Below are 13,535 nucleotides of genomic sequence, written 5' to 3'. Positions count from 1 at the left end.
TCAGCTTCCTTTGTTCTTCCTTGAGAGCAGCCCCCATCAGCTCGCTCCCCCCAAGCCCATCTTGTTTCTCTCTTTAATCGTTCAAGTCTCCTATGAGTCTACCATGGCTGATCTTCCTGTCGCGCAAGATAACGTTCACCCGAGTGCTTTTCCAACAAGGCACGAATAAGCTTAATCCCATTACGGGTGTGCTCGTGATCGTAGTAATGCGTCTGCTTGAAGCCGTAGATTATACCGTCAACTCCAGCTGTACCAATGAGCTTCTCAGCCTGCCAGATTTGCCCAGTTGCAAGAGTCCACCCATAAACCTGACCATAATTGCGCGACTCGGTACCCTGGCGCAACTCTGTGCAGGTATAGAAGGATTCTTCGTGACAATCGCCGAATTGGAAGGGGAGGTTAAAGTAGCCATAGGACATAATACGGCGAGCTTTGTTTGGTGATCCGTAATCCTGAAAAGCTTTGGCTACATCAGCTGCCTTCCCATTGATGTTGAGGCCTTCACTGTCCTTCAAACCCGAGAGAATCCTCTTGTATGCCTTTCCTGAGACGGTGGCGCCATAAAATCCATAGAGAATGCGTACGCCCACTGGCTCGAGGTACTTTCTTGCAAGATCGCGAAGTGCATCAATAGAGCAATGTTTCCAAGTGTTATCCTCGGGGTCGCACCAATCGGGATTCTTGATGTCTAACCACACGAAGTTGATGGTCATACCCTCACCGCGAAGTTCAGCAATTGTCTGAAACATTTTCTCAGCTGTGTCTCCCGAACTTGAAGGCGATCCATCATGGTCTGCCCACCATCCTTTCTTCCAGGCGTACATATCAATCTCTAAAGCATTGGCACCGTGACTAACAGCAGACCTGGCACCGTAGGACATCAAGACGCGATGGGCAATTGCATAAAACGGCTTGGCGTCTGCGAAGCTTTGTCTTGGGACGGGATCATTAGGGCCGCCGTCAAGAGGGCCCAGAGACTGTGGTGGAGTGAGATTGTTGGCTCCAGGGTCAAGAGGATACTGGGGCTGGGTAAGATCTTGGTTGATTATGTTTGGCCTAGCCTGAACATGGATGCTTAGAATGGGGACAAGTGCCACCATGAGAAATTTGCCGAGGTACTTTGTGATATGCATGGTAGCAATATCAACTTTTGAATGATATGATATAGCAATGGTAGTATTAATTGTAGCAAGGAAGATATGGTAAGAGAAACAGTGGTAGGGTGAAGATGTTGCTGTAGACTAAGGAGCTCTTACTGCGAACAATGTGACTTCTCCCGTCTTATAAGTAATTCTTTCTCCTCTCCGCAGAGTACCCTTAATGCAGAGAACCTGACATCTATACGCATGTGAAAGTCGCTTTTCATCCCTCGGCAAGCGGCAAAGCGCCTACCCATGTCGTTGTAGATCCTCGTAATCGAGTACCACTTATGCAAACTCAGTCGGATGGAGATAACTCGCACAAAAGTTCACTCAGGAATTGTGGCAGTAGCTGATCATACCAGATATGCTTAGAATAGTTTCCTTAATTGAGTAAGTTTGTTAGTGGCCCAATATAATCATCTGTATTAAGCTCAATGGCTTGCGCTCCTACTGCAGTCAGACGGATGTATTGCTTAGTATACCAACGCGGTATGCCTGATCTCGGCGCTCGACGCCTCGGACAGCAGCACGGGATTATTTGCTCCACGTCCAGCACATCGATATCCCACTACCAGCTGTGTTATCAGCTTCGACAAACGCACCAATGAATATGTTCACCTCCCCGCACCACGGAGAGCTCTGGTCGATTAATTCGACGCAGCGCCGCTTCTCAAACGAGGTTGGTGTTTTCAAGAACGACTTCTAGCTCGTCGAACCTTCCACTGGTCTAGAAACGGCGTGTTCTGGATCTGTGTCGGCGATAAGGCAGCCAGATCCGAGTTCTCTAGCCGATATGACACTTTTTCAACTGATCCCAGAATTTCTAACTCGGGCATTTTCCACGGCATTTCCGTTCCAGGGGAATTAAAGCAGCCCTGGAGTCCATGGATGCATTACGTACAAGAGTATAGTTCTAAGGGCCTCTCATTCGCGACAGATCGTCTCGTCGCTGTCCATGGACTTGGAACCCGGCTTGCGACCCTAGGCGGGGATGAGTACTTTGGCGGGATATTCGGCGGCCATATTTCTTGGGGGCTGATATGGCAGGCTGATCCAGAAGATGACGCCCGGAAGAAGTTGGATTGCTTCCCAAGCTGGTCGTGGACATCTTGCCAATCTGATCGCGCCGTTACTATTGCTGGCCAGTCTAAACCTTGGGTGGAGTGCGTTAGGTTGGAAGGGTTCCCAGCTTTCCAAAACCCTCTCGACTTTCAAGGTCTTGAAAAGAGGACGCTCCATGTTAATGCTCCGCTTCTGAAATTCGAGCCTTGCCAGTATCGGCGAGATAGCAACATCCCGTACGAGTTTGAAACCGCAGGGGTACAGTTCAGCGCCTTTTTCACTTATGATGCACCGGAACTGGAACCGACTGATCATAGTGATCTTTTCATTCTCCTCATTCTTCTCGGAAGTGATCAGAAGGGTATCTTACTTCGTGCTAAAGGGAGTATGTATGAGCGTGTCGGCTATACTTCACTTCTTTACGTGGCTGGATTCAAGGGATTTCAACGACTGAGCTTTTGGGATAACTTCCAGGTCAGTGTAGAGATTGTATGATTGTCTATTATTATGTTCTACCCACTTGGAACCTTTTACAGATACGCAGCCATTCAATGAAGCCTGGTTTTCAATATGCAATTGAAGTGCTATTCCTGAGTGTTGTAACCAGGCGCATAATGTGGTCCGCCACTACAATCTCACTAACTACAGTCCATCACGCTCTATCCAGCTCATTCCAGGCCTCGCTAGTCAGCACTATCACTTTTCCCAAACAGCTCGATACCGTATTTACTGCAATTAATAATCCATTATGACATACCACTGAAGTCGTCGTTGAGGAGACCACCACGACTGCTGCTGAGGAGTCATCCACTATGTAAATAATTGCTAAAGAACCATTCATATGGATATGACCCAGTCTGTGTATGTTATGATGCAAATGAAGATTTGTTTTCCACGCCTTCCCGGTTGATGACATCGCGTACGATACTGTCAATATATTTTCTCGACAAGGCAGACACCCTCTGCGTCTGCCTAGACTGGGATGACATTGCAGATCTCGCTGGAGTAGGGTACCCAAATACCAGGGTTGTTCAGAGGGGAGAGTTTATTGAGAAAAATACCCGCGTGCCAATCCCGCATGTTACCCCGACCGAAATGGGCTAAAGGGTGCCGACGACTTACCTTTCCATCTTTGTCGTGACTTCTCCGATGGTGATGATAGCGTAGAGGTGATCGATGATTGGGTCCATGCCAACTTTGTTCGAGACGATAATGGCAGCCTCCTTTGCTGCCTCGCTCAGCTCTTGCATAGCGGGAGACATATCGTTCCTAGTAACGAAATAGGAATTCCCCAATCGCAGAGCGAATGATGCCGGCATAGTAGGTAAATGTGACGAGCATGACGAGGTGGTGCCCAGCGATGTAGCGGTCGAGCTTAGAGGACGTAACATCAATAGTGATGGCTTTTGCGCGGTGTCGTGCAGCCACTGCTGTCTCGGCTGTGGAGAGTGTACGATAGGCTGGATCACAGGCAGTCAGTACGACGAAGCTCAGTAAGGGGCTATATGTTGACTAACTGTGAGGACGTTAGCGTCGCCCCGAAGCAGGTAGTCGGGGCATGGCTTCACAACTATGCCGTTGTCAGGGACTAGGGTCTGGTTCTCGGCTATATTTGTTTTGGGTCTGGTATGCATCAAAGGACGAAAAAAAGGGGGGGAACCACACGGAAGATTTTTGAATAAGAGAGGGAAAGAAATTCACCGAGACCTTCGTTTGCAAAAAGGGCTTTCATTGGTGTCTGCCTGCGGTTGTGCACGACTTGACCGAGCGTGTGACAAAACGGCGCCTCCATGGCTGGATAGATACGTGCCGAGTTTCTTCTGGGTACATTCATACGTCGATGTAGTATCTCATCTGGTAATCTAAGGAGGTCATGACTTACGCCAGGAACCTCCTTAGACAGAATCTTACAGGACCTCTTGGAACCAGATTGTGAGGACCTCGAGAGATGGTTGACTTGGCCATGGACAGAGATATGTCTAGAATAAAAAGGGACAGGCAAGCCCGGTTGATAGAAATATTAGACGGGACAACGAACGAGGAAGTGTAGCTCCAAGGTTATGACTCTGGAACTAAAGGGCATCTCTTAATGCCTCATCCTAACGACCTCTCGGCATGCCACAGCCCTAATTGACTTTCTGGTATTGCCTCTTGATACCTAGGAAGCTGCATTGCTCAGTGGAACTCCTTGCATTTGCACGTAGAAAAGACCTTTCCACTTTTCCACAAGCCACTTGCTTTGTCCTTTTCCGAAATATTGGGAATATTTTGAAGCCTCCCCCTTATGAGACTAAGTAGTTCGTTTCATATTTATTAACAGTATCTTGAACTATTTCTATGGCTGAGATAAGCTGGCGTATCAAATCTGGGGTAACTAGCATCTGACAATGCTAGCTCTGATACTTAATTGTATAACTAATTTCCGAAGACATTCGGGCCGATAATAGACTATAGAGTATTGTTTCTAGGACTGAAACGGACCGAAATTTGACCCCGGAATAGCTGGCAGCCGAGAGTCCCAGGGCTGAGACAATGTTCATAAATATATTGGCCGTATGGGTCAGGGCCGACTACAAGTCTTAGACACCTTCCTCTCTCGAAGAAAGAGGTACTTTAGATTTCCTTGGCCTTTACTACACATGTTAGAAGTATTTTGAGGAAGATAACAGTAGGAATTGGGCTTACCTCTGCATTGCTGTTAATGAGACAGGCAAGTTATGTTTGTCTTGAAACTATTAATCAGTAAGTTCCCTTGCTGCTACCCCTCATTTGAGGAAACTAGGATTGTTTTTCCTAATGTACCTATATAAGGAATTTGTTCCTCATCAAATACGGAAAACTTCAACCTTCATCCAGCAATCTTTATCCAACCCTTCTCCTAGTCACCAGTAAGTCACTCTGGTCCCTTTATATATGCTTTCTAGACAAAGCTCGACAGAAATAAGTATTTTGAGCTAACACATTAAAGTAGTTGAAACAAATTGCTCGTCAGTTATCCAATCACTTACCAGGGTCGCATTGCACGAAGGCGTACTGACATTATATAGACCATGAAGCTCACGATTCTTGCCCTTACGCTTGTTGCTGGCATTGCAATGGCAAACGATACTGTGTCAATGGATCCAGCTGATGAAAAAAGGTGTCGAGAGCGCCAGGTCTTTGGTGGGAGCCCATGCTGTACTTATTCCGACTGCCAAGGTTGCGGTTTTCAACAGCGTTGCTGTCTTAGGTACAGCTCGGAGCCTCGTGATGCAAAGGGGCAGTGCATGTGTGGAGTGAACAAGTTCCCACAGGGCACCTGCTTCTGATTGAGAGGGATGCACGGAGATAATGAACGGAGTCTGAGTTCGGCATCAAGCTGACTCATCCTTCGTCCATTATTGGTTGAGAGAAGCTGCTACGTGGTTTTTGCCGGGTTCTGACATACAATATAGAGGGGTTTTTTGCCCCAAGGTTTTCCCCATTTTTCTATTACCAGTGATACATGCCAGACTCCTTTGAGCTTCAGAAGCGTTTATTTAATTTTATTTAATTAAAAACAGGTACCCTGACCCTACTTTGGCAGAAATTAATTCAAGTTGGCCTGATATGCTGCCGAGTTGCTTACGTATCAAGGCATATTTGCGAATTCGCTAGTCTTCGTGTTTCCTCTATATGCGGGGTTTGGGATGGTCGGCCTCCTGCATCTGCTGAGGCCTCCTACGGGAAATTTATTGCACCAATACATCCACTCATTCCTCATCTCCTCACTGCTTTACATGGCCAGGGTTTTGCAGGTCACATTGTCTGTTGGTGGTACAGCCCGATCGGTCCTCAACGGTCCATAAAAACCCGTTGTCCCGCCATTGCATCTTCAACCACATCATCATAGCCTGCCGATATGTGAAGTTAAAGATCTTTAATGGTATGGGGGCCCTCGTCAACAATCTCAGTGGTCCAACTCTACTAACTCGGCCTACAGGCGACTCTATCGAACACTGTTGACATTCCCCTCGCTCCTGCGCCGTCGCTTCCCCCAGTTTGTTTCGTGTGCAACAATCGCAGCCGACGCCTAGTCACCCGATCATCGAATCGAAACGGCAATGCAGGTCGGCCATACCATAAATGTACAAACTGTCGAAGGTTCCTGGGTTTTGCAGACGTAAGAGGCAATAGTCCTGATAACCCACCATGTTACTGCAGCGAGTCCAGCAAAGCTCAGGTAACCGGCCAGAACAGTGGGAGTCCTGGTAGATTGCATTATGTATGCAGGCAGGGTACTTGCGACTACTATGCTAAGGGAGTAGGTCAAAATAATGAACAAATTAGCTTCTCTAGGGATATTGTGGATCGGCTTGCGAGACTCGGTCTTATTTAGTTTAGATATAATTATTGCAATTTAGGATTTAATACACCACTTTTAGCACTTATCCTCTAACGCTAAGTATTATAGGATATTACTAGAGTTCTTAATAAAGGCAGTTTATTTATATAAGACTTATATGAAATAAGAGGTATAAATAGGCTAGTCTAGAACTAAGGTATAATATATATTTATAAATATTATTAATAAGAGATAAACTTTAAGTAATTATATAGTTAACTTATACCTTGAAGTTCATTAGAGAATATTACTACAAGGCAGCGCTAGCATTATTATAGCATCTCGCTCAGGATGTCAGATAGGCGCCAGGAGGTACTGCAATTTGAGGTTACACAGCCGGACGCGAAGCTGCGCGTGTCACGTGTGGTGAGGCCATCGCGATCCTTTTCACCCCCTCCTCACTGCTGAGAATTTCTTTTCGAACCATCACACAAGAGTCTCACGTTTTGCGCCTACAAGCACCCGCCATCCGTCAACACAATATGGCGCCAGTCAGCTTGTTTGACTGCCCAGACGAGGTCGTCGACGGCATCATCGAGCTCCTCCCAGGAAACGCCATAAAAGCCTCACGACTGACCTCCAAGCGACTTAACCGCATCGCATCGCGTTACCTATTCCCGGTCTTGTATATTTCTTGTCATCAGCTGGATTTCGATGTCTTTTGCATGGTCTCCAAGAACCCTCTTCTCATCGGTGGTGTACGTGAGCTGGTTATCGACGATACCACTGTTCCGCCGTCGGTCCGCGACTGGCCAACGTACCAGAAGGTGGTCACCTTCCCAAAGGATGCAGATGACCGACGCGACCATTTGGAACTTGACGAAGGCGAGACCCTTGACCCTGATTTTATGAACCGGGAGCCTTCCAAGGTCAAACCCTGTGAAAAGGCCTGGGAGCTCTTCAGCAGCACCGCCCAAGGTCATCATGAGAACCGCCTGGCCCACGCAGATTTCGACGCGCTCAAGAGAGCACTTCCAGGACTCAAGAATCTCAAGACCCTCGTTCTTACCAACCGCATGGCAGACGACCGGTTCTCGGAAGGCGCTCAAAGCAGCGTCTCATCGAGCCCCGTGGTCAAGGTGTGGAGGCGCTTCGAAAGAGAGGGATATTTGCCTTTGGTCCCGAGGTGCGACTGGCATCCGACTACCCAAGGCCTCCAGGACAGGACACCAGTCAACACTATGGACTGGCTCGATGACCGACTGGTGATGGATATCACGAAAAATGGCGTCTCAAACATGACTGCAGTTCAGTCTACGTAGGACCTCTACCTTGAGCAGCAAGACGACGTAAGTCTACCTTTGATCCCCCTCTGCCACTGTCGCTGATTTATAGCAAAGCGAGGATGAGTTGGATGACTAGGAAGCATTCAAACAAGGCCGCGCCGAATTCCTGTTTGACTGTGACAGCTCAGAACTTCTCGTCTTGGCACGCGAGGCGCGGGCGATCTTTCTCGCGCTCCTCGTTCTCGAAGATCCCAAGCTCCAGTCTCAACTGACTGAGTTCCGAGTCGATGCGACTTACGACATAAGTCCCGAGGGCATCAACCCGGCCTGGCCATCACGCTCTTCGACCGACAGTCCCCATTCGCCGCACGACTTGGAAGCGGATTTTCTGCAGCAATAAACATCACCAAGCTCGACCTTACGCTTAGTAACTTTTCGTACGGTATCATGGGCGACGCGATTGTGGAGGAAGGCAGACTCCGCCGCATCTTTGAGTCTATGATCCAGCTAGAGGAATTGTACCTGGAGCCACATGGAATGTCAATCTTTTCCATTCTTCCTACTGAGGTGACATTCTCTCGCCTACGATTTGTTCAACTCAGCTGCGGGCACTTGCACCCCCAGATGTTCCTCGGCTTCGTCCGGCGCCACGGTGGCACATTAAAGACACTCATCATCGAACACTGCAGCCTCAGGCCCTATGATGAGGACCTGCCATGGTGGAAAGTCACCGACAAGTTGACTGAGTTCCACGACCAGGGCATTCTCCAGTTAGAAGAAGGGTCCTTTGACAACGTGTTCAATGGTAAGTCTATTACCAACTGCGGAAGGAATGAGACACTGCAGGGCCTCGGGCAGATCTGGAAGTATTACGAGGACGAGGACGGGAAGTGGGTTCGCTGGCTGAATGCGCAGGAAGAGGCTGTCAATGAGATGCTGCTGAGTGGTGCTTTCGGCCCTGATCCGTGAGGGAACAGTTTGCGATGAGCAGGCAGCTATGGTGATCCTTCTGTCTGTGAAGCGGCGAGCTCGGGTGGCAATCCTAAGGCTTAGATGAGGTTCTACGATGTTTTCATAAGTTAGACTTATTTGTCAAGGTTGTGAAAAACTTAGATCACAATCATAAGCCTTACCTAAGTTTATGTCACAGATTCATGTCACGTTATCTTCCACAACTGTAGAGAGGCGGCCCAAATCGTAAGGTTACACAAAAGCATCGCGGTTGCCAGTGGCAGTGACAGTGCCAGATTCACTTGTCTGAGGCATCCAGGCAACCACATTTACTTACCACATCGGCCATTTCATCCCCATCCTCATCCTTATTCTTATCTCCTCTTTCATACCAACCAAGTCTCCATCCTCGCCGCATCTCGCAAGCATGGACTCCTGTCACATTCTCAGATTACCCGACGAGTTGCAAGTCGCTGTGGTTGAGCTTCTTCCCGGCGACGCACTCAAAACGACCCGCGCAACTTGCCAAAAGCTTAACAGCATCGCATCACCCTACCTCTACCCTGTGCTATACCTCTCATGCCACCAGCTCGATCTCGATGTCTTCCGACTTGTCGCAAACAACCCCCTCCTTATTGGTGGCGTCAAAGAACTCGTGATCGATGATACCACCTTGTCTCCTCGTCTCGCCAACTGGGAGGTCTACAAGACTGTAGCCTCGTACCCCGAAAACTGGCCCGACCGCAAGATGTCGTATTACTGGGGAGATGAATTCGAAAACGAGGATCGAGTCTGGTCTACCGAACCAGACAAAGACTTCCACGCTCTCTACAAGTCTATTCTCCGAGGTCACCACAACAACCGCCGAAGACATGCCGACATCAGTGCCCTCAAACGTGCCCTACCTCTCTTCAAATCACTGCGAAGCCTCGTCATCAGCAACCGCACGGCAGATGATTGCGAGGGTATCTTCGAAGGCGCACAGAGTGAAGAGTCGAGCAGCCCAGTTGTCAAGATGTGGAGGCGCCTTGGAGACTCCAAGCAAGAGCGACCTCCTTTCCCGCCCAGATGCGATTGGTTAACTCCATGGAACGAGCATGGCCCCAGTGTCAGAGCGGAAATGATGCAGCCGGATTGGTATCATGACAGATTGGACACTCTGATCAACCGATATGGTCTACCAGCTCCCAAGGGCCAAGTCCATTTGATAGACAACCGAGACGGCCGATACCCAGCGGTAAGTCAATATGGTGTGCCAAAAGAAACGTCCGAAGTGAAGTTTCGGTTTTCTTTTGGCCTCCAGTGTAGACTCACGCGTCACATGGATGCGAACATCTTGGAAGCCATTTCCCTCATGTCGCGCCAATCACTAACAAAGTTTCAGACAGGAAATCGCATGAATTATCAGAGAGAACATACCGAATCATTCGATTGGTCTGACCTTAATTGGCTGGAACCAGGTCATTACTGTCGAACAATCGGGCGACAAGCTCGGGCTGTATCTGTCGCCCTCGAGGTCCTCGGGGACCCTCGTATACGACTCACTGAATTCCGGGTGGATGCCTCTCTGCAGGTCGTTGACCCTCTTGATGAGAACGAACCTTTACGCCTGCCGGGTCTCTCAGTTCTGCTCTTCGACAGTAACTCCTCGCCGCTTGTGCCGAAACTGACATCATCTTTCTCCAACCTGACCAAGTTCCATCTTGTCCTGAGTGACCACAAAGAGAACGAGGATGATTTCGATAGTGATGAGGCAATGCGAATACTAGACCAGGGTCACGTCTCCACTATTCTTGAATCTATGCCTCAACTAGAAGATCTTCTCCTCGAGCTACATGGCGTGCCGATATTTTTTGCGATGCCACCTATCAAATTCAGCCGACTTCGATGTGTCGAATTCAGCTGCAGCGAGCTAAGTTCTAAGCTACTCCTCAGCTTTCTCCTATATCACTCCCTGACCCTCAAGACCCTCATTATCCGATACTGTTCTATAGATCCAGACGTATGTGATGAGACGTGGGAGGAGGTTATGGAAGAGATCCGCGACATGCAAGATGAAGGAATTCTGAACATTGACGATGGGCAGGTCATCGGTGCCTATGACCATGCGCCCTGCCGGGGCTGCGGGAAGAACAATACCCTCAAGCCGGAAAATGAGGGTTGTCCGATTCACACCTGGGAGTTTATTGAGTGTTCACTCTGGAGACAGGTTGATGGCTATCCTTGGGATTTCGAGGATGACGAAGGGTCGTATGTGGGCTATTGGGATACAGAGAGCGAAGGCGGCGAAGGTGAAAAGGATGGCGGAGGCGAGCATGAAAGCTCCGGGATCTGATGCAAAACGTCACAGTCAACTCATCAAATGTCCTTCCAAACTCATCCCAAACTCGACAAATAGTGTCCTAAGTTTATGGCAACGGAGCTAAGCCTGTCATCTCCTAGGATGGAGACACCTGTCGAATGGATGAAAATATTGTAGACAAGTTCAGCATGTCACCAAAGTCTTTAGACTAGTCAGTTTTGTAACGTGGTTTAACGTCATAGTTCTACTGACTTTCTGAAACCTCCTCTCAGAACAATCTTGTCTTGGTGAAATAAAGTATAAAATGGCAGGACAAACAAGAGATCAACATTCGTAAAGTGTTTATCGAGTTGTGTAACTGTGTGCGCATGAGTATCTTGAGACATCCCAGATCGTACGAGCGTTGGGAAACGCCAGGCCTCAGGGCGGGTAAAAAGGTGAATTGATTGAAGAACACATCAACCTTCTCAGAGTTCTCCGAGGTATCCTAGCACTGTTTAAGTCGTTCATCAGCTGAGGATTTTATTCATTTGTCTCCTGTCAGCTTTTTGGCCATGGACTGGTGAACTCAAAGACAGTTTGGTGAATAGTGAACATTTAATGTGAGTCAATTGTTCTTTGTTCTGGTTTCGGGTGTTGATTGCAGTACGTTCACTATTCTACAGGCAACAAGCATTGTGTTCGGTGACTTACTACTAGTCATTGTTGCCAAGAACATCGAAATACTTGACTGTCAAACTCTGGTATATAATGAACCAGAATATCCCTCAACTCTCTTCTCACTTCATCCCATCAAACACTTTTATATCTTGCATCTTGCAACACAACAACAACCAACTTTCACAACTCAACAATCAACACACACAACACAACACTCTACAGAGAAGTACCATCTACCAACATCAAAATGCCTTCTCTCTTGTCAACCCTCAGCATCTTAGCTCTCGTAGCTACCCACGTCTCCTCCCACGTCATCATGGTCGAACCCCACCCCTTCAACCTCGACACAGAACCCCTCTACCAAACCTGGCCTCTCAGCGAAGATCTCCCCTTCCCCTGCCAAGGCCGAACCCAACACCCTGAGCAAGTCACAAAGGTAACAGCCGGCACGACCCAGCTCGTCAAGTTCTGGGGCAGTGCCGTCCACGGCGGCGGATCATGCCAGTTTAGCGTCGCCTACGGAAAGGAACCCCCCAAGGATCCCAAGAAGTGGCACACCATCTACAGCATTATCGGCGGGTGTCCCGCTGAGGCGGAGGGTAATATCCCTTCCACCGGTACGGATCCGCATGGTCGTGCGAATGGTAAGGAGTGTAGGAATGATACAGGCAAGGAGTGTACTAAGCAGTTCAACATTCCTATTCCCAAGGATATGCAGAATGGGCTGGCGACGTTTGCTTGGACTTGGTTCAACAAGATTGGTAATCGCGAGATGTACATGGTCTGTTCTCCTATTGAAGTCGTAGGCGGAAAGGATGATAGTAGCTACGCTGATACGCTACCTGCTATCTTCCGAGCTAACATACCTGGGGAGTGTACCACTGGTGCTAGTGGAAGTGTCATCAACTTCCCTGAGCCTGGCGACTTCGGTAAGATTTACGAGCAGGGTACACCTGGAAGTGAGGGTACTTGTGCCAAGGGTGTTGAGCCCAACTTCAAGGATGATGCTGCTGCTCCTGAGCCGGAGAAGCCAGCTGATTCTGGTTCCCCTGCTCCCACTCAACCTAGTGCTCCCGCTCCGGCGCCTGAACAGCCTTCTGCTCCTATAGAGGGTGCTCCCGCTGCCCCTTCGGCTCCTGTTCAGCCTAGCGCCCCTGCACCCGCTCCCGAACAACCTTCTGCTTCAGCGCCGGCACCTGAACAGCCTTCTATTCCCGCTGCCCCCTCTAGCATGGTTACTATGCCCAGCGCTCCCGCTCAACCCACTGACGCTCCCGCTCCCGTTGACTCAGCCAAGCCTGAAGCCGGCGGTCCCGCTTGGTCTGGTGAGTTTCAGGCCTGTCCCTCTGATGTCAAGTCTGGCATGATGCACTGTTTCTCTGAGACGTCTTGGGGTATCTGCAACGGAGGCTGGGCTTTTGTGTCCAAGGTCGCTGAGGGCACTAATTGCATTGACGGTGCTATCGCTGCTGAATAATTTTGATGTTTGCGCTTGATTTATTGATTTTGCTTTAGTTTTTCTGTAAACAGGTCTTGGGAATTTGCTTGAGTCGTGGTTTGGTGATTATTTGTTTAGAAAAGATGAAATATCAAATGATTTTTGGGGTATCCAAGCTCTCACCATTGTGACAATATATATAGGTCTTTTCCGTTTTAATTAGCGTCGATACATCCAGCAACTTCTTCGGCACTCATATTCAACGGTCCTACGCCGCTCTTTGTATTACCCTTCACCTTACTATGCAGCTTGTCCGCCAGATTTGTCATTTGTCACTCATGTGATTCCTTATCATCCAACAAACATAAGTATGGTTTGTTCTTTAGTAATT

The 13,535-nt window shown here is 48.6% G+C and overlaps 6 protein-coding genes; 4 read left to right on the top strand and 2 right to left on the bottom strand.

The window, feature by feature from the left end:
• Nucleotides 1-98: 98 nt before the first annotated feature.
• On the bottom strand, nt 99-1,133 carry FFUJ_08043 (related to Phospholipase D; the record flags this gene model as incomplete). Its single annotated transcript, XM_023578365.1, has 1 exon — nt 99-1,133. One exon carries the CDS (start codon nt 1,131-1,133, stop codon nt 99-101), a length of 1,035 nt encoding a protein of 344 aa, XP_023431186.1.
• Nucleotides 1,134-1,576: 443 nt separating this feature from the next.
• On the top strand, nt 1,577-2,956 carry FFUJ_08042 (uncharacterized protein; the record flags this gene model as incomplete). XM_023578364.1 has 3 exons in its annotated part: nt 1,577-1,631; nt 1,804-2,678; nt 2,741-2,956. 3 exons carry the CDS (start codon nt 1,577-1,579, stop codon nt 2,954-2,956), a joined length of 1,146 nt encoding a protein of 381 aa, XP_023431185.1.
• A 366-nt stretch (nt 2,957-3,322) lies between these two features.
• FFUJ_08041 (uncharacterized protein) lies at nt 3,323-3,996 on the bottom strand (the record flags this gene model as incomplete). XM_023578363.1 has 3 exons in its annotated part: nt 3,323-3,664; nt 3,722-3,774; nt 3,906-3,996. The coding sequence occupies 3 exons, from the start codon at nt 3,994-3,996 to the stop codon at nt 3,323-3,325; spliced, it is 486 nt and encodes a 161-aa protein (XP_023431184.1).
• A 3,053-nt stretch (nt 3,997-7,049) lies between these two features.
• Nucleotides 7,050-8,762, top strand: FFUJ_08040 (uncharacterized protein; the record flags this gene model as incomplete). XM_023578361.1 has 4 exons in its annotated part: nt 7,050-7,772; nt 7,830-7,856; nt 7,930-8,076; nt 8,148-8,762. The coding sequence occupies 4 exons, from the start codon at nt 7,050-7,052 to the stop codon at nt 8,760-8,762; spliced, it is 1,512 nt and encodes a 503-aa protein (XP_023431183.1).
• A 409-nt stretch (nt 8,763-9,171) lies between these two features.
• On the top strand, nt 9,172-11,079 carry FFUJ_08039 (uncharacterized protein; the record flags this gene model as incomplete). XM_023578360.1 has 2 exons in its annotated part: nt 9,172-9,981; nt 10,129-11,079. The coding sequence occupies 2 exons, from the start codon at nt 9,172-9,174 to the stop codon at nt 11,077-11,079; spliced, it is 1,761 nt and encodes a 586-aa protein (XP_023431182.1).
• An 874-nt stretch (nt 11,080-11,953) lies between these two features.
• Nucleotides 11,954-13,183, top strand: FFUJ_08038 (related to spore coat protein SP96 precursor; the record flags this gene model as incomplete). The annotated part of the gene is made up of 1 exon (XM_023578359.1): nt 11,954-13,183. The coding sequence occupies one exon, from the start codon at nt 11,954-11,956 to the stop codon at nt 13,181-13,183; it is 1,230 nt and encodes a 409-aa protein (XP_023431181.1).
• Between the last annotated feature and the right edge of the window lie 352 nt (nt 13,184-13,535).

Source organism: Fusarium fujikuroi, chromosome FFUJ_chr05 (genome assembly GCF_900079805.1).
Source record: "Fusarium fujikuroi IMI 58289 draft genome, chromosome FFUJ_chr05".
NCBI lineage: Eukaryota > Fungi > Ascomycota > Sordariomycetes > Hypocreales > Nectriaceae > Fusarium > Fusarium fujikuroi.
The sequence above is the reverse complement of the archived record's forward strand: the minus strand, read 5'-3'. Positions and strand labels throughout refer to the sequence as shown.